Source organism: Chlorocebus sabaeus, chromosome X (genome assembly GCF_047675955.1).
Source record: "Chlorocebus sabaeus isolate Y175 chromosome X, mChlSab1.0.hap1, whole genome shotgun sequence".
Lineage (NCBI taxonomy): Eukaryota > Metazoa > Chordata > Mammalia > Primates > Cercopithecidae > Chlorocebus > Chlorocebus sabaeus.
The window spans coordinates 48,169,299-48,189,148 of record NC_132933.1 but is presented as its reverse complement, the minus strand read 5'-3'; the positions used below and the strand labels follow the sequence as shown (position 1 = coordinate 48,189,148).

The 19,850-nt window shown below is 39.9% G+C and overlaps 2 protein-coding genes across 2 annotated transcripts in view; one reads left to right on the top strand and one right to left on the bottom strand.

Annotated features, from left to right (window-relative positions):
- Positions 1-19,850, top strand: part of IL1RAPL2 (interleukin 1 receptor accessory protein like 2) — a 1,280,701-nt gene that overhangs the window by 700,319 nt on the left and 560,532 nt on the right. The window contains exon 4 of the mRNA XM_073013177.1: positions 14,822-15,008. Coding sequence (XP_072869278.1) covers positions 14,822-15,008 — 187 coding nt within the window. The remainder of the gene's footprint in view (positions 1-14,821; positions 15,009-19,850) is intronic.
- On the bottom strand, positions 400-2,231 carry TEX13A (testis expressed 13A). Its single transcript, XM_037988983.2, has 4 exons — positions 2,132-2,231; positions 1,500-1,940; positions 1,101-1,295; positions 400-1,037 (listed from the first exon to the last, which is right to left on the bottom strand). The coding sequence occupies exons 2-4, from the start codon at positions 1,932-1,934 to the stop codon at positions 435-437; spliced, it is 1,233 nt and encodes a 410-aa protein (XP_037844911.1). The 5' UTR covers positions 1,935-1,940; positions 2,132-2,231; the 3' UTR covers positions 400-434.

The following is a 19,850-nucleotide window of genomic DNA, read 5'->3' as shown; positions in this document are numbered from 1 at the left end:
TGCCTCTTTTACCAGACACTAGGGCAAGGAGAGAGAGAGAGAGAGACAGACAGACACACACACACACACACACACACACAAATAAAAGCTGCAGCACTTCTAGGGTATTGAGTGCTAATGCTCTGGAATACAAAGGAGGTCACCAAAACATGTCAGTCTTTCTGTATCTCTCTCGCCCCACCCCAATCTATACCTCCCCTGCCCACCACTCCACTTCTACACCTCTTTCACAACCCCTACTTTCCTCCCCCTCCTCCAGTCAACACCCCTATCACTGAAGTTGTTCCTAAAGCTACCACTGTCTCACCTCCTTCCCCTACTCTTCCCAGCCTTCTTCCCCTACCACCTTGGCCCTTGCCACCTCAAGCCTTCCCTCTGAAAATTAATTCACCATTGAGATATGCATGCTTCGGTTCTATTTTGCATTTCTGCACTCAATGAGGTTTTTGCAGCCAGATTCCCCTCCCACAGTCGAAGCAAGTATCCCTCCGTGAAAAATTCACAGCGTTACACCAAGGGCAGTCCCAGTCCCCTGGCCTGCGATATACTGGAGGTCTTCTTTGCTGATGAGGTTCGGAGTATCTCCTGTCTCTTGGGTGCTCTTGAGGGTCTACTCTTTGGGGCCCCCCATCAGACCACAGGCTAGTATCAAAGGCCCCCCAGTCGGAAGGCAGCTGAGTCGGAACTGGTGCTGTGACTGTTGCTTGTGGAGGGGATATAGTGGGTATGTCTGAGAAGGAGGAAAAAGGGCTTGAGTATGAGTATGTGAATGAGGCAGGGAGCTGGACAGGAAGAGGTTCTGGTGAGGCTCTGGACCAGGGGTTCATGGTTCCAGAGAAATAAGACGTGGCTGTTTCTGCCGACCTGAGATCTTCCTCCTTCTGCCCCCAATAGGTGTAATTTTCCTTATCAGCATCTCCGAGGAGCTGCAGGAGGATTCTCTCCAGCTCCTCTGTGGGCTCCATGGAGGCAGCCCCGGCCTCCACGTGGGGGAACTCTGCCTCCATGGGGGCAGCCCCAGCCTCCACGGGGGGAGCCTCGGCCTCCACGGGAGCAGCCATGGCCTCCACCGGGGGAGACCCAGCCTCCATGGGGGGAGCCATGGCCTCCACAGGGGCAGCGACAGCCTCCACATCCCTCTGCTCTTCTTCTGCTCCTTTTCCTCCAGCAGCACCAGCAGCAGCCACCGCTGCCTCTTCTTCCTCCTCACCTGCTCCTTCTGTGCAAACCCCTCCGGCAGTGGCCAGGCCTGGCCCCCCTGCCCCCTGCTCCCACTCATGGGGAGATGCCAGCTCCTGGAGAGAAGTGGGCAGGGCTGAGGTGTGTTCTGGGGGCAAGGCGGGAGCACTGAGCAGGGTAGGACAGAGCTACCAGGTGGGAAGGGCGGGACAGGGCGAAGCCATGGAGCAGGGTGGAGAGAGGTGGGAATGGGGTGGGGCAGTGGTACTGGGCAGGGACCAGTTGAGGGATCTTACTGCATGGAGGAGCTTCCAACTCACCTTGTCTCGCTCTTTCTGCACCTCCACGAAGCTGGTCTGGGACATTCTTAGCCGGGAGGCCACCTCCTTGCGTTCTGTCTCCTGCTGTGCCTTGAGCTCCTTCAGATCTGACGCCAAGGCCTGTGCAGCTGATTTGTGCAGTTTGGCGAAGCCGTGCAGCCACCGCACCCTGTGCCTCTGTAGCTGTGCCTGCCTGCGGGCAAAGCGCACGCCCAAGGCCAGGCTGCCCCAGGTGCAGGCCTCTTTGACCTCACTGGGCACCTCGCTGTCCTCCAGGATGGCCCTCAGCTTGTCTTCCACCTCCTCCCAGGATAAGGATATATTCTCAAGATAGAACTCGGGGCCTTTTGTGTGCCTGGCCATTTTCTCGTTGATGAAGGCCACCACGTTGCTGTGCCGGAACCCACTACTGGGGTCCTCAGGTCTCAAGGCCATGATCGCCTAGGGGTTTAACGGTTTCACTAGCCCAGTGTGGATGGAGCAGCCAGTAGGTTCCTTTCCTCCCCCTTAGCCCCTCCCCTCATCTGTCTTCTCCCACCCTCTTGCCCCCGCCCTCCCGGCTCTGACAAGAGCATCCTAATGACCGTCTAACAGGCTTGTCCTACTCTAGGACTACTCCCACCAGGCCTCACCTCTTCAGCCAGAGCCAGAGGAAGTACAGGCCAACCCCGCTGTCTTAACACGCCCGAAGAGAGAGAAGGATCTCTCTCCCTCCTAAGGCTCCGGGGAAAGGAAGACTCAGAGCCAACGTTGGCTTTTACTCTGGGACTGTTCCAATTTTCAGAGACACCAGGGGTGGAAGGGAGTGAGTGAGGAAGGCCCCTGCCACTCCATTGGGATGTAAGGGAACCTGCCACATGGTTGGGAGCCCTTAAAGGTCGGAAGAAACAGGAGTGGTCAGAAAAGACTTAGAACCAAGAAAAGTAAGCCCTTATAATCAAGGCAAAAAAGTCCCACTTTTCCCTCCCTCTTGACAATGGTTTGTCCCATGCCAACGGCTAGGCTAGTAGGGACCCTCCTCGAGGTTGAAGGGGAATAATAGGTGTGTTCTAGAACATGAAAAAGCCCCCCAACCCATGAAAATTCTGTAGCTCCTTTTCCAGACTCCTAAATCCTAGTAAACAGGTTAGTGACCTTTTTCTGAAACGGGCAAGATAGCAGAAATTTGAGGCTTTGTGGGCAAAAGATTATCCCAACTACTTGTAGCACAAAAGGAGCCATAAATAATACCTGACGAAATGACCATGGCCATGTTCTAATAAAAGTTCATATATAAAACCAGGCAGTTGGCATGATTTGGCCTGTAGGTGTCAAACTCCCAACCTAGATTCGCATTTCATACATGTCCTACAGACACACACAATCAAAATGTTCATGATATAACTCCCCCTTTTCCCTGTTAAAAGAGAAACGTTAGACAAAGTTAACAGGTTGTTTAAACACACACACAAAAAAAACAAAAACAAAAACAAAAAACGAGTCATGAATTTGTCAGTACTCAGAACCAGAAGAGTTTCAGAGAGCTATTCCCAGCAGCATGAGAAGTGAGTTTTTATAGGCTAAATTTGGACACAAAGGAGAAAAATCACCTGATTGGTTACAGTCAGGCATTTGCCTTATTTGGACATGGTCTCATCACTTGACTGCCTGTAATTAGCTGGAGCCTGGCTAATTGTGTTTGGTTGAAATTAGGCTGTCTTTTATACAGCATATGTTAAGTTTCAGTCTGTTTAAATGCTAAGTTAGGTTGCCGTTTGTTAGATAGGAACTCAAAGTATGGAAACAGCTTCAAACTAATGGCCTCTTGCTTATTTTAATATATGCAGGAGATGATTCCCCTCCTAAATTCCTGTGTTGCCCAATACAGAAACCTCAAAATCAAAATTTTAAGTCACCTACTCTTCATACCTACCCTTAAAAATAAGTCAAGTAAGAGACCAAATCTTGTTGCTGTGACCTCAGAAACTTCTAAGACATCCATGCCCACTTAGGGAATGTCCATGTTACTTCCCAAATAATCTTCCTGTCTTTAATTTCTTTATAAACCCTAATCACTTCCTAATCTTTCCTATGATCATGCTTCTCTTAAGCTTAAAAACATTTGATGGCTCCTTGTGACACACTCCTTGTCCTGACATTAGAATCTCACCCCAGGATACCATTCTAATTTAACTCTCTCAACTCTGTTATCCACCATCATTTATGTACCTAAGGGACTAAGCCACACAGGGATACACTGATTTGGGGGTTTTAAGTTGTTTTCCCTTCTGAAAAAATCAGAGCATTCATTTTTTATTATATGGGCATTATGTTCTATTCTATGAACTACATTTAAAAAGACAATATTTCTTCTCTAAGGGTCTTTTGTCAGATAATTAGAGAGGAAAAAGACAATAAATCAGGCATTAAAATATTACCTAAGATGGTAGTTAAACTCCAGAGGCATAAAGTCCCACCATTTAAATGCTGTTTTTTGATGCTGTCTTGTGATTTCTTTCCTTCTCAGCTTGTATATTGTTTTTTATCAGCCGTCAGTGGAAAGGGTTCGTGTTTTGGCTTATTCTAGAGTGACTTCTATAGAAAGAGCATCCAGAAGATAACGTAACAAAGAGAATGGTGAGGAAAGGGGGAGAGAGACTGGAGTCAGGAAGGCCCATTAGGGAGATGCTAAAGCAATTCAAGAAGTAAACTAAAGCAGTGGAAATAGGGACGGAAAGAAGAGTGTAGAGAGCCATTTGGTAGATAGAATGCATAGGGATATCAGCGACAAGGATGAGGGAATGCTGAGGATAATGCCCAGGTATCTGGTATAGGGTTCTAAGTAGATAGCCCTGTTATTGACTTAGATGGAGAATGAAGAATAATTTTTTGGGGATGAGTTCACCTTTAGACATATTGACATTAAAATACCTGTTGGGACCGTGTGCAGTGCTCACGCCTGTAATCCCAGCACTTTGGGAGGCTGAGGTGGGCGGATCACCTGAGGTCAGGAGTTGGAGACCAGCCTAGCAAACATGACAAAATCCTGTCTCTACTAAAAATACAAAAATTAGCTGGGCATGATGGCGCACGCCTGTAGTCCCAGCTACTGAGGCACAAGAACCGCTTGTACCTGGGAGGCGGAGGTTGCAGTAAGCCAAGATCATGCCCCTGCACTCCAGCCTGGGCAACAAAGCAAGACTCAGTCTCAAAAAAAAAAAAAAAAAAAAAAAAAAAAAAAAAAAAAAAAAAAAAAAAAAACCTGTTGGGCATCCTGGTGGAGATACTCAGTAGGCAGTTTGATATATGAGTCTAGAACTTAGGAAAGACATCAGAGCTGCAGATGTAGTATTGAGAGGTGAAAGCTGTATTTACAGCAGAGGTTGAAATAAGGGACAGAATATGGAGCAAGAAGAGTAGAGGGCTGAGGACAGAACCCTGGCCTGACTTCATGGATCTCCTCCTTTCTACAGCTGTGTGCTACCATTGCTGATTTTGTAGTAGTCCCCCTTACTCCTTTGTGTTCTTGTCTACTAACTTCAGAACATCTTTTCCTTATCTCTTTTATTCCCTCTATAATACTTTAAACATGAACTTCAGTTTGTGATTAGTTGTCTGTTTATGCTGCCATTCTTCCATTTCTGCTTATAAACACTTAGGAAATTAAAAGTAAATTGTTTCTTTTAGCAGCCTGGAGGAGGGAGAAAGTGAAGAAAGAGAAACCTGTTAGGAGGTTCCTTTAATAGTGCAGTCAAAACATGATTAGGGCTTTAACTGTGGCAGGACCTCGATGAGATGTCAGATGAAGAGAGATTTTTGACATACAGTTAGCATGACTTGTTAACTAATTGTAGTAATATATGAGAAATAAATATGGGTGTTGAAGTAGAAAATGATTTTGAGGCATTTGACTTGAGAAACTAGGTTTTGTGACAAGTGATGCCTCAAACCATAATAGATATGAGGAAAAACAGACTATAAAGAGGAGATAAATTCAGTTTCAGATTGACAAATGCCTTCGTGATAGTTATATTGAATTATAGTTGAATGGCTGTACTGGGCTGGAAGTTAGGTGAGAGGACAAAACTAGAGATATGTGTTATAAATTTGGGCATTTTCAGTGCTCAGTTTTTGGCTTAAGACCTCGTGCTTCAGTAAAATTGCTGGAGATGAAGGTTGGAAGGAGAGAATAAGCAGGACAAAACAAAACAAAACAAAACAAAACAAAACAAAAAACAGAGGAAGGAATCCCAAGGTCTTGGAAAGGGTAGCAAATACCTTTAGGGATAGGATAAGGAAGAACAAGCAGTAGGAGTAGTCAGAGTAGACAATCAAAAAAGGGAGATATTTTAGACCTAAGGAGAGATTTGGAAGGTAAAAAGAGTGTTACTAGTTTCATATAATGCACAGAGGTTACATAGGATAAGGGTGAACAAGAGGTTATTAGATTTAGCTAATAAGATAGCCTTAGTGATTCAAGTGATGAGAATCAATGGAAAGGTGAGGCAGGTGCCCGATGATAAGGGATCATAGAATGAAATTAGAGGAACAAGTAGAAATTTTGAATACTGACTAGTCTTTCAAGATCTCTGACACAGTAGAGAATTCTACCACCAGGAGTCAGAAAATAGATCGTGGAAGCGTAGGATATGACAGCTTATTTGGTGAGACAATTAAGTTATACAATTTTCAACACAAAGACAGGGAAAATAATCTGGCATTTACTGTATAAAGAAAGAGGTAATCATATGTAAAGAAAACTCTGTGTTTTGAAGAGTTTGCATTGTGACCCAGGAAATGAGGCCAAACCTTTGTGAATTCTATGATAATAACTATGAAATAACATATTGACAGATGCAAAAATATCAGTGTAATCTGATATTTATAGTTAAAGAGTGAGGAAGTGAGAAATAGTTATTAAAGTCAGTGAAATTGGTTGGGGAAGCATTTCTGGAGGAGAGTTATGTTCTTGGTCTTAGTAGAAACATTGGAGTTCTCCAAAGATTTATGAAGACCTTTCTGGTTGTAGTATGATGTGTCTCAGATTACCATTCTTAAAATTGTCTTCATCCAAACAAGAAAGCAGGAATCACTCATACTATGATGTGGAAAATGGTGGTGTCAGGGAACCTTTCAAATTTACCTTCGTTATTACCTTACCTTTATCCACATCCTCAATCATTGGCAGTCAGATTTTGAACAAGCTGCCTGTACCATTAGGTGGCATATTACAATTGCCTTTCCCTTAGGAATGGTGACATGAGCTCACCACTAGAATAATCTACAAATCCTAGTTATATATAAATGGATTGTTACATATATATGTACTGTATACTTTTTTCCTTGAGTAGGTTTCTAACTTTAATGCAGTTTCCAAATAAATTATAGTTTGCTTTGAATTCAAGGTGAAGAATATTTTGATGACAAAAATTTTATTTTGAGTGAGTAGTTTTTAAAATACACATAATGTTTACTATAACCTTGTCCATGAGCTACTTTTTAAAAATAACAATAACAACAAGAAGAAAACAAAACATCTTTGATTCACTTTATGGGTTGGGTTGGGAATCAGTAGATAGTGTGATAATAGTGGTGATGATGTTAAAGGAAATTAATTTTTATTGAGCACTTAGTATATGCCAGGCACTGTGCTATGAGCTTTAAATGAACTATCTCATTGGTAGGAGAGAATTCTCCATGGGGTTCTTGCATTATTTTTTATTCTTTTTTTGAGACAGAGTCTCCTCTGTCACCCAGACTGGAGTGCAATGGCACGATCTCAGCTCACTGCAACCTCCGCGTCTCAGGTTCAAGCGATTCTCCCATCTCAGCCTACCAAGTAGCTGGGATTACAGGCACCCACCATCATACCCAGCTAATTTTTGTAGAGACAGGATTTCACCATGTTAACCAGCCTGGTCTTGAACTCCTGACCTCAGGTGATCTGCCTGCCTCAGCCTCCCAAAGTGTTGGGATTACAGGCGTGAACCACTGTGCCTGGCCAAAGAATAGCCTTAGAAGACAGAAATAGTGTCTATCACTAGAGCAAAAGGCAGGTTTGCTTATAGCCTTGGAAAATACAGTTAGTATCTGCCTCTGGAACAAAGGGCAGACATGCTTATGGCCCATTATAAGAAATTTGTGTTTCTTAAGCTTGGGGTTCTTTTGTAATACAACCCACTACTTCTACAAGTGTCACCTGATCCTCTTTGCATTATCCTATGGGAATTGAGTTTGCATAAGCAACACAAATACTGATACTTTGGCTACTGTCATTGCTGCAATTAACTGTTTATTATTTCTGACCTAGGATTCTGGTGTCTTCTACCAGTTTCCATGAAACTAGCAGGCTAAATTTTTAGTGCATAAGTAAGGTAAAATCTCAGACCCTTTACCATTATTTATTTTATTTTCTTTTTTCTTTTGTTTTTTTGAGACAGAGTTTCACTCTGTTGCTCAGGCTGGAGTGCAATGGCGTGATCTCAACTTGCTGCAACCTCCGCCTCCCAGGTTCAAGCGATTCTCATGCCTCAGCCTCCCAAGTAGCTGGGATTACAAGAGCATACTACCATGCCAACTATTTTTTTGTTTTGTATTTTTAGTAGAGACAGAGTTTTGTTATGTTGGCCAGGCTGGTCTCGAACTCCTGTCCACAAGTGATCCACCCGCTTGGCCTCCCAAAGTGCTGGGAATACAGGTGTGAGCCACTGGGCCTGGCCCCCTTTACCATTCTTAACACTTGCATAATAAAACAACACTCTAAAGATAGCTGCTTTTATTATTCTCATTCCACATATACCAAAAACTGAGATTTAGTCACCCATGCAAAGATTCATAGGTAAGACATTATAGAGCTGGGATTTGAACCCAAGTCTAACTCTAAAAGCTGCATTATCAAGCAGTAAGCTACTCAAGTCCTTGGATTGACCTTTTATCTGACTGCATCAGGAACTATAAGAAAGTTATGCTTAAATAATTCTGGGTTGCAGATTACGAGTGTCATGTCAAAGGCTGAATGTTCATGTCAGCAAGAGATAAGAACAGTTAAAAAGTATGATATGTTTATGCCCCCACAAATCCTTGTTTGTTTAATTACCAGGTTTATGCCTTATGGAAAAAATGTACATAAACTTAAAACCTATTATATTGACATTTTTACAGGTTAGAGATATCATCTATGAGTGACGGCATTTTTTGTTTTGTTTTGTTTTTTAAACCAGCAAAAATCCCTGAGCTCTTTACAACTCTACAAGCCTAGAAGTAAGACGATTTACTTAAGACTAAAAGTGACAAAAGTGAATTCATTCAATAGATCCTCACTTGTTTCCCCAAACTTCTTATTAGCATAGATATTTTTATCTTTATATTAGGTTTACATCTGCTTTTCAATGTATATAAACAGCATGGCACATAGAAGGTGCCCATTAAATGTCATTTGAATGATTCTAAAGGGTTGTGGGTCTTCAAAGAATAGTAATATTAATACACAGTTCAGGGCTTTGACCATCTTTGGTGTTTTAATGCATTAACATTGCAAGTTTGCAGTTTTATGTAATTATTTCTGCAGTCATCTGAAAGTCCCCTTTCCAATCAAGCTTAAAAGATTTTTCAATAAAACTTTCTTCTTTTTCTTTTTTTAATATTTTCAATTTAAACTTTTTTAAATAAGGTAAAATATACATATGTAATTTACCATCCTTACCATTTTAAATATACAGTTCAGCTGTAATAAATACATGATATTCTTTTCCCCCCTTATCCTCCGTTACTAGAAAACTTAATTTTTCTAATGATTTCTGAGAAATAGAACTCATCAAATGGCCTGAAACCTTGTTTGTTTATTCATTTGTTTTCCTTCCTTGAATTTGCTAAAATATCAGTTGCTAGATCTTTTGTTTTAAGGAGGACAGTCTTATTCAATGACTGTAGATTGATTAATTGATGTTATATATAGCGAATCAATTCATCTTATAAAATTTCAGACAGTAAAGCTTGTTTTAGTTTGCTTATCATTAGATGGTCTCTGAAATTTGCAAGGAAAGTATTCTGAAGTGAGGATAAGACAATCGAATAAATCAGTTAGGAAAGTTTCAACTATATTATGAGGCATTTTATCTAGGGCTTTTGATTTTCAGTACAAGAAAGATCCCTAATTTATTTAGATTGTTTTCACTAGCTTAGTCCTGGTGATACGACAAGTTCACATATGCTCAAACTCTAAAATAAAACTTTAGATTTTATAGTATGGGCATGTTTTATAAATGGGAGTTAGAAAAGGAATTTGGATGTTTCATGTGTATTTTAAATTATCAGTTTTACTCTTCTCCCCAGAGAACCCAAGATTGGTCAATATTTTCCCTTAGAAATACATCTGGGGAAAAAGTTCTAATTATGACCTAAACAAGCTAACATTAAACCTTTAGAATATAAAGCAAGATTTATAAATTTTCTAATTCTTCTGTGCTATGCAAATTAACATTATTCCTTAGATGTTATCTTTACACATCTGCTTTTCTTTCTATCAGCTTCCTCAAGTTGGTATGGATAACCACAAGTTAGTTTGGCTGTTAAGCAATGTTAGCATCGAGTTCTGAGAGTATTCAAGGGCTAGCAGCCAATAAACCTTGGTTCTGAACTACTGACCAGCTATGTTAGCTTGACTAAGTTCTTTGTCCTCTCTGTGTCTATGTTTTACTCCTGTAAGGGATACTTACCCTGCCGATTTTACTGGGTTATTGGCAGAATTAAATAAGATAATAGATATAGAAGTACTTGGAAAGATTACTAATGTGTGTAATTGTAAGTTGTTGTTGCAGTATCATTGCAAAGGCCTTTTGCCCACATTGAGCCTGAATGTGTTCCTTGTCTTCCTCAGGATGTGAAGTAGGGAGAGAAAAAAATACCATCTCCATTCTTGCACACTCGTCAGTCTGCCTCCTCAACCTCACATAGCTCTAATTGTACCTAATGAAAGTAACATTTTTAGGTCCCAGTTGCAGGAAATATTTTAAATAGAACCTGCCTGGGGCATTTTTCAAAATAAAATCTAAATAATGCAAGATTGTTAGCATGAACTGTGCCAGGGCTGGATTACACAACTAATAAAAATCAACCTGAGTTTCAGACTGTCCGGCAGCCTTGATTATACCTCCCCTAGGTCACCTGTGGTGATAATAGGACTCACATCAGACCTTGTCTTTGAGTTCCAGGGACCTTGGTCATCCTCAATGACTTCATACTATGACTTGTTCATGAGTTAACAAAGTGGATTGTCAGCATCTATTCACATGTCAGCATCTATTCACATGTGTGTGACCAGAATGAGAATGTATACTTACTGGGCCCTGGCTTAAAGTTGTTTGTAGATAAGGGTTAGGAAGGACACACTTCTTCCTTCAACTCACTCATCAGCCATCTCCAGGGTAGCTTCCTTGCCCTTAACACCACCCCAAATCAACATAAATGCTGCTGACACCGTCTACATTGTTTATACTTTGGAGAGGTTGGGGAATAAACACATGAATGGCTCTTGTCTTGTGCCTGGAAACCTGGCTTTGAGGTCTCTGGGCTTTGTTATAGAAGGCATTTGTCTAAGAAGCTCCCAGAAGTAAGTTTGTTTGTTTGTTTGTTTGTTTTTTGAGACAGAGTGTCACTCTGTCACCCAAGCTGGAATGCAGTGGTATGATCTCAGCTCACTGCAACCTCTGCCTCCTGGGTTCAAGTGATTCTCCAGCCTCAGCCTCTGGAGTAAATGGGACTATAGGCGCGTGCCACCACGGCTGGCTAATTTTTTGTATTTTAAGTAGAGACAGGGTTTCACCGTGTTAGGCAGGCTGGTCTCAATCTCCTGACCTCGTGATCCACCCGCCTCGGCCTCCCAAAGTACTGGGATTACAGGTGTTAGCCACCGTGCCCGGCTAGAAGTAAACCTTTATAAGTGGAGCCTTTACTAATTCTTTGACCTCCAAGGTTCTGCCTCTTCCTAGTAGCTAGTACTGAGTACCTGGAAGTTCCTTCCTGCCTTAGCTGCTTTCTCTTGATACACTTCTTTTTGTGACTAAGTCCGTGTATCTTTTTGATTCTCTCAGACCTACATGGCTCTCTAGTATTAGACCTTTTGCCCAACTGACCTCTTCCAGACTGTTTCCTGTCAAGTAGCACTTCTAACCCAGTGGACTATTTTAACCCACTGCTGCCAGTGTGTTGTTTTTATATTGTTCATGATTATTATATCACATGTAAATTATAAGTAGTACATATTAGATATGTATATTATTATACATATACACATATTAGTTATAGATATATACATACATATTAGTTATGCATATGTATATATAATTATATATATATATCTTTTAATATATTTAACAATGCTGGCAATACCTACAATTCTAATTAGAGATACAATTGTTTGAATACCTACTTTTTGATAGATACTGTATTAGGTATTTTACATACATTATTTAACACAGTGATCTGAACAGGTCAGGTATAAAAATGTAAACCTATTTTTACTCATAGTTGTATAATGAAAGGAACTACTTCCTCCCACCTCCAATGGAGCCACCATAAACAACTTCTTATCCTCATGTTTCAGGTGAAGAAACTGAGACTCAGAAAGGTTAAACAATTTGTCCAAGGTCACAGAACTAGTTGAGCCTAGTGAGTCTTAGTTTAAAGATGATGCTTTGTTAAGAAACCACTATATCAGATTGGTCCTCTACTTTAGTCTACCCTATTTTCTACCCAGGGATAAATACATTTGGGATAGTTAGCTTCTTTCAGAGCATTGAACATTTCACCTACTTCTATTATTATCTGGTCACCTCTTCTTCTGTGGAGGTATAACATAATAATTGAAAAGTTTTTAACAAGTATGTCCCTTTCACCTGTATGAATGAACACCGTGGAGCAGATATGATCAAAGCCAGTAACATCGAGAACTGTTCAGAATACTTTGGATATCCAGCAGAGGTGATTATCTTTCTTCTGTGTTAGATACTTTTTAAATAACTGTAACCATTTAGCTTCCCTCTATCCCCTGCCCCTGCCCGTCCTTCTTGTCTTTCAGATGTAGCCAATATTTTTAATTCTTTGCCAATATGCTGCTGCACAAAACTTTGCCAATCTTTCTTCTCGTGGCTATCCACAAATACTTGCAAATTATCCGGGTCATACTTATACAACGAATGTGATATTTGATAAACCATATACCTTCATCTGAAGGAATATGATATTTGACAAGCCATATACCTTCATCTGAAGAAAGGGGGGTATATACCACATGGAACTGATACAAAAGTAGAAAAAAATAACTTGTCTCTCAAATAGATTCCTTTTGATGCCCATTCATTTTATCAACTAACATTTACTAAGCATCTATATCTATTCATTTGGATCCCAGGGATGGTGTAATGAACAAGAGCAACAAATTCCTTTCCCTTTTTAGTACATACTTTAACAAATAAACAAATATTAGAAGACCAGATAAGAGCAAGTACAAAGGCCTATTTTTTGAATAATAGTGTGTTCAATGAACAGAGAAAATGCCAGTGTGGCTGCACCCTAATGAGTAAAGGGGAGAGTGTTATGTAGAGCTAGATCATGTATGGCTTTGTATGAAGCAAGGAGACTTGGAAATATTTAACACTGAAGTATTTAAAAAATGGTGAAAAAGAGCTAAGTTGATTGAGCTAAATTGATTTACCCTTCTTCTCTGAAATATATTATTATTACTACTATTGTGGCTTTAGATTCATGGCATTTAAAGAGGCTGTCCAATGTCTGACAAGAACATAAGTGTTTCTTTCATTTAATCCCCACTGGGCATATCTTACGCCTTTTGTGTTCCAGGAACCCATATAGAGGAAGAAATAAAAGCAAATCCCACAATCTACATAGTGTAATGGGGTTGCATCTAAACATCAGAATTGGAGTGCTTTGATAGTTTCCTTCTCAGATGACAGAGGCCTGAGCATAGTCAGGGGCGCTTGCCAGAAATTAACTTTACCAGAAGCCTAAGTAGGAATCATTCTTATTAACTTAGTTTGTAAACCCAAGAGGCATAGCCATCTGCATTCCTGTGTTTTGCATGATGTCTGGGATTTAAAATTTCAGTAAGTGAGTACTAAGCAGTATGAATAGTGCCGATCATTTGGTACTGTCTTAAAATTGTTGGTTGGCATGCTAATCCCATCTGTTAGGATTGTTATTACTCAGTTATAAAGCGCTTGGTTTGAATTGCCTCCCTTAGCAATTTTAGTTTTGACAGCATGTATCCCTTGATGTTTAAAACAAATATGGTCCCGAAATGTCTTCCATAAAGTAAAATTAAATACTCCGACCAAGATTTACAACTAATCTGTATAGTGTTATCAGACTGCTTCTGATTTCTTCCTCACACTTTTCCATTTTCTTTCGTGTTTGACATCTTCCGGAATCCAAGTAAGGTAGAGTAGAGAAAGGTCATGGATTATACATAGAAAAACAAAGGCAGAATTTTTATTTATTTGTATTTATTTATTGTAGTTAATTAGATTCATTAAATATGTTTATTGAACTCACATTATTGAGAAAGTGCTAACCAAGGTACAAGAAGACAGAATTTTTGTTCAATAAATGTCCTTATGTAATGTGTTAGCCAATTAATGCCCAATTTATAAGTGGCCTTATGATAACATTCAGGGTTGAAAATTCTTTATAATGCTAGTGCTGGTTGATACAATTAATCCCAACTGACCAGACTCTAGTGGGATTTCTTCTTTATAAAAGCCCAGAATTCAACACCTGGCACATCTCAGTGAGTACCTTAAAAAGCTGAGTAGTTAACAGGTAAATTAACCTGTAAGCTAACAGATATTCTCTGGATGTTGATCTGGTTTTTAGTATGTATTCTGTGTCAGGAAATGTTGACTGAGAAACCAATAGTAAAATTCAACAATCCCTGTAGTAACTGTTAAAGGACTGGCCACAAGGTCAGAGCAAAAATGGCTATACCTCCAGTTATAGAGAGACTTTCTCATAGGTTTTTATTATCAGATTTTCAACATTGTAATATTTATTGCTGGGAAGGAAGTCAGACTATCTTACAGTTTGGAAGATGGGTATAACTTCTCTATGTAGCTCTGTGGCTACCTCATGGCCACAAATATCCACATTAGCAGTTAGTTTCATATCTTCTTGTCAGTTGCAGCATAAAACTGCTCTGTGTTGCTTTGATGTTGTTTCTGATTTCTAGGCAAGGTCCTAAATGGAAAAGTCAATACTCTTGAAATATATAGAGCACAAACAAAGTTGTAAACACCCAATAAAGCCATTTTGTTATTTCTCTGTTCCTACAGAAACTCAACATATTGCATGAAGGTGTCAATGTCCTTGACTGTTGCAGAGAATGAATCAGGCCTGTGCTACAACAGCAGGATCCGCTATTTAGAAAAATCTGAAGTCACTAAAAGAAAGGAGATCTCCTGTCCAGACATGGATGATTTTAGAAAGTCCGATCAGGAGCCCGATGTAGTGTGGTATAAGGTAACTCAGCATGGTATAAAATGCATATTTTACTTCAGTCAATAGCAGCCTTGGGGATGAGGAAAGGGAGTTGTTTTATTATTAGTTTTTGGTATTAGTTATTTCACTGAGAAGAATCAACAGATCCACAACTAAATAATTCAGAACTGTGACTCTTATGTATCACTGATTTTTAATGCAGGTGTTAGAAGCAATACCCCCTTCTCCAACTGCTAAAAGTAGAATCTCCCTCCAGCCTAACAACATATAAGAACAAATGGGAAGAAGGGTAAACATTTAAATAACACTTGAAATAAATTATCTGGGGGACATAGAAATATTTGCTGGCGGGAACAAAAGCCTGCCATTACAAGTAATAGTACTTATAAAGAATAACAACTATCATAATGTTCTACTCTGTGAAAGCCAGAACAGTGAATGCAGAGGAGAGAAACGGGCCCAGTACAGGATGTGTAAACACTGCTAAGGTTAAGTTTAGCTGGAAATAAACCACATTCAAAGGTTGAACAGAAGAGAACTGAGGCCAGGCTCAGTGGCTCACACCTGTAATTCCAGCATTTTGGGAGGTGGAGGCGGGCAGATCACCTGAGGTCAGGAGTTCAAGACCAGCCTGGCCAACATGGCGAAACCCCATCTCTACTAAAATATAAAAATTATCTGGGCATTGCGGCACACATCTGTAATCCCAGCTACTTGGAAGGCTGAGGCAGGAGAATTGCTTGAACACAGGAGGCAGAGGTTGCAGTGAGCTGAGATCGCGTCACTGCACTCCAGCCTGGGCAGCAGAGCGAGACCCCATCTTAAAAAAAAAAAAAAGAAGAAGAAGAAGAAGAGAGTTGAATGAAATGATTATTTACAGAGGTTTGGGCAGGCTTGAAGAAATCAATAAGGGAAGAAGCTGTTGATTATCACCCCTAGACCTGCAGCGGCAAGGGGAAGGAGCAGTGTCACTGGAACCTGGCAAGAGTGGAGGAAGCTGCCAATAGATACAGCCTTAAAGGAACATATAAGGGTAGCAGATAGGAAGGGAGTGGGTAGGATAAATACCCTAACCATTTATAACTCCTGCTCTCTGTTTTTTTGCTAGTTGCCTCCCTCTCCTGCCACCCTCATTCAAACTGAAACAGAAGCGAGGGGGCAGAGGCAGGAGATAGAATCAATAGCATTCGACTTTTCTGAGCATAGAGTAGAGCAGAAAAGGGCAGATAATTGGATCTAGGGGAAGAAGCAGATAATAACCACACAACCTTCCAGCCATGATATTCTGGCAGCAAACCTGGGTCCCACGGTCTTGTAACAGAACTAAGCCAAGTCTCCTCTGTCAGCTCTGAACATAGCAATTGACACACTACGGTTTTATGATGTGATGGTAAGTGACCAAGGAGGTTTTCTGCACAGATGCTGTGTGTACTGTTGGAACCAAACACACATAAAAGGTGGAGCAGGTTGTTTCTATAGGATCTGACAGACCCTCAGTTGCTAGGGAAGCCTAATCCCTAACTCCCACAGCTGTCGTATGCTTTTACATTTGGAAGCCTCTCCGTTTTCACGCCTAGGGAAACTTACCAATAGACACCAAGAACATGCTCTGTACTAGAATGTCTAGGTCTTAATGTGAATTATCTTAATGAAGACAATATTGTGACAGATAAAAAGGAACATAATGTTTGTTATGCATAAAAGTAGACTACAGATAATTTGGTGGGTTTATGCCATCATCAACCTCATTTGTATTTATTAAGCACTTATTGTGTGCCATTCATTGTAGCTAAACTTGATTTCAACATTATCTTGTTTAAATCTCAGTGCAACTCTGTATGGTAGGTGCTATTATCCTAATTTAATGGAGAACAAAACCACTGAGGCTTAGAGAGATGTGACTTATCCAAAGTTACACAGTGAACAAAGCCTGATTTTCTATTCAAGGCAGTGTGACTCCAGAATTCATTTTCTTAATCACTACCCTCTCCAGCAATGGTCCTGGGACTAAACCCAGCCTTGACCATATCTTGGGAACTTTTGTAAGATGCCATGCTGGTACAGTGGAGCCTGGCAAAAGAAAGAAAAATAAAGTTTTATTTTAATTTTATGGTTGAGGAAGGGAACATGACCTGCCCAAAGAGTTAGCAGCTGGGAGTGAAATCCAGATAATCAACTTTCCCTTATAGGAATCATTCTACTATCTCATCTTACTTTCTGCTAACTTCTTTATTCTCCTTTTCTCATATTTCTAGACATCACTATCATCCTTACATACTCAAGCAATTTACTGCTGGCAAATGCCACTTCTCACTCTTCCTTAGAAATGGACCAACAATGGTGAAGCAACAGGCCTTTCTAGCTCTGCCTGGATAATATTTAATATTTCCATAATATTTTACAGTTGATAAATGATCATCATAATGTTAGCTAACATTTCTTAAGTACTTACTATATGGCAAGCTGTGTTTTAGGTGCATGAGATAGATTAACGCAATTCTTAGAACTACCATATAACGTAATATTATCTCTATTTTATAGAAGAAGTGACTGGAGACAAGCTAAGTGGGTTAGCAAAAGTCAACAGCAGTTTGTGACTTGCAGTTTGGCTACTGGCCCCACTCTTAGCCCCTACAATATACTAGTGGATTAGGATAAAATACTAGAATCAAAAGTTAAAGAGTACCTGAAGCTCAGGAATGCATTGCTAACTCTTGGTTCTCATACAAGGTTTCAAGTAAATACCTGAAGAAAATGTACTAACATATCAGGAACATATTTCCTTTTCAGTTAGTATTTGGATAGTCTGCCTTGCCTACTTTATAGCCTGTGTATTTTCTACCAGGCTGAGCAAGTTTTGCTCCGGCTATAGCAATATAAAGAAGAGGATACATTTGTCCAGAGTTTATTCTGGTGCTCATTCAAAGTTAGAAATGTCCAATGTGTTAAAAGAAAAATTTCAGCCAAATTAAATTTAAAAGATTAATTGAGCAAAGAATGATTCACAAATCAGGCAGCCTCCTGAGTCAGAGTAGGCTCAGAGACTCCAGCGCAGTCGTGTGGTAGAAGATGATTTATGGACAGAAAAAGGAAAGTAATTTACAGAAAATGGAAGTGAGGAACACAAACAGCTGGATTGGTTATAGCTCTGTGCCTTATTTGAACACGGTTCAAACAGTTGGCCACATTTGATTGGTCAAAACTTAGTAATTGGCACAAGAGTAGGTGATGGTCTATTTACACCTCCACTTATGATAGTTGACAGTGTGCAGAGAAACCTTTAGGCCAAACTTAAAATATGTAAGAAAGCAGCTTTACGCTAAACATGACTTAACAATTTCCCCCTTTTATTCATCCTCTCATTTTGAGAGATTGACCAAAACTTTAGTCATTGATGTCACTATCACCATCATAAATATACTTATTTGGTCTTGAAACCCACTGGAAAATTGCAGAATAGTGAGTTGTGTAAGGTGTGAACAAGGACTTCAGGTCATTTTTTTTTTTTTTTTTTTTTTGTGAGGGTTAGAGTAGAGGATAACTTCTTACTCTGGAACATCCTATTTACAGGAGAAAAAGGCAAAACCTGGTCTGTTCTAGGATATATGTGTTTCCTTAAAGTCTTAGTTTGATTATGTTACATTTAGCACAAGTGAGTCCCTTTTGATTTTGTCTGGTCTGTTGGGGCCTAGTGCTTGACATGAGCTCAGTCCAAAACAATGGCCTCCCATAATTTTGTTTAAAAATTCCCCCCTTTTTGTCAGGTTCTCACTTAGGTGAGAGTGCGCCACTCTCAGTTACCGTCATTTTGGGTTTCCAGGTCTCAGCAATTCATTCATAGGTTATGATGCCCTCATGGTCACACATTTCCTTCAGCTATTGGCATTCCAATTAAAGAGAGAACATTTGCCATTCTTGAGATGGCTGAATGTAAACTTTTGAGAGAAGACAGTACACCAGGGGGACTACTATTATGATTGTCAGTAGGATAATACCAAGAGTTTGGAGTATGCCCCTTACCTAGGGTCACCATGAACCAAACCAACTAAAATCAAATAGATCAAAGAATGAGCTAAAGAGTCTACAGGCTTTAACTAAGCAGTCTCTTCATTAATCTCCTACACTGAGTCTCTATAATAGCTGATGGGATGTATTTCTCCACAGGCCACAAGTGCCAGCAGTTGCATAGATACCTCTCTGTTTAGCCAGTAAGTAATCTAGAGCAATTCTATTATTTAGCATAAAATCTCATTCAAGAAAGAAAGCCAAATTTCATCCTTGCATTAGTATACTATTAATTTCAACCCCAATTTTTAATAAAACCTAGTAGACAAATCTAATCTTAATTAGTTTTACCATAAGGTGAGATTCACATAAATCTTTTATAACCCATTACAAATTTTTGTTAAATAGTAGATCAGTGCTCTAAGAAAACCCTTTTGTGCTTTTATTTCAGTGTTCAATTTACAAAGAAAAAAACAAACAAACAAAAAAACGTGAGTAATATCCCTTTAAATTTAGCCAATATGTTCACATGTAGAATTTCTTTTACAAGTTTAATTTTTCACAATCTTCCACAACTTGTTCAAACTTTCAGCTTTATCCTATCTAACCTAAATCAATCATTTAACCCTTTAATCTAGGACCAAAAATCCACATTCCCATGCCTTCTTATAATCTTTTACCAAAAGCATACTTCACTTTCCTCACACATTTTGCATGTAAAACTGTTTCTTTAGTAGTCTCAATTACATGTTAGAATCTCAACTCTTAGCAATTTTTATTTTCAGTGAAAAACCTGGTAAGTAAGTGATTTTAATTGTGTACTAGGTGTGGGGCCTAGGACAACAGACTGAAGTGCAG

Coding starts and splice junctions, on each gene's coding strand:
- TEX13A (XM_037988983.2), bottom strand. CDS start 1,934: ATGGCCTTGAGACCTGAGGACCCCAGTAGTGGGTTCCGGCACAGCAAC. Junction 1,296..1,499: donor TGCAGAAAGAGCGAGACAAG/GTGAGTTGGAAG, acceptor ACTTCTCTCCAG/GAGCTGGCATCTCCCCATGA. Junction 1,038..1,100: donor CTGCCCCTGTGGAGGCCATG/GCTCCCCCCATG, acceptor GTGGAGGCCGAG/GCTCCCCCCGTGGAGGCTGG.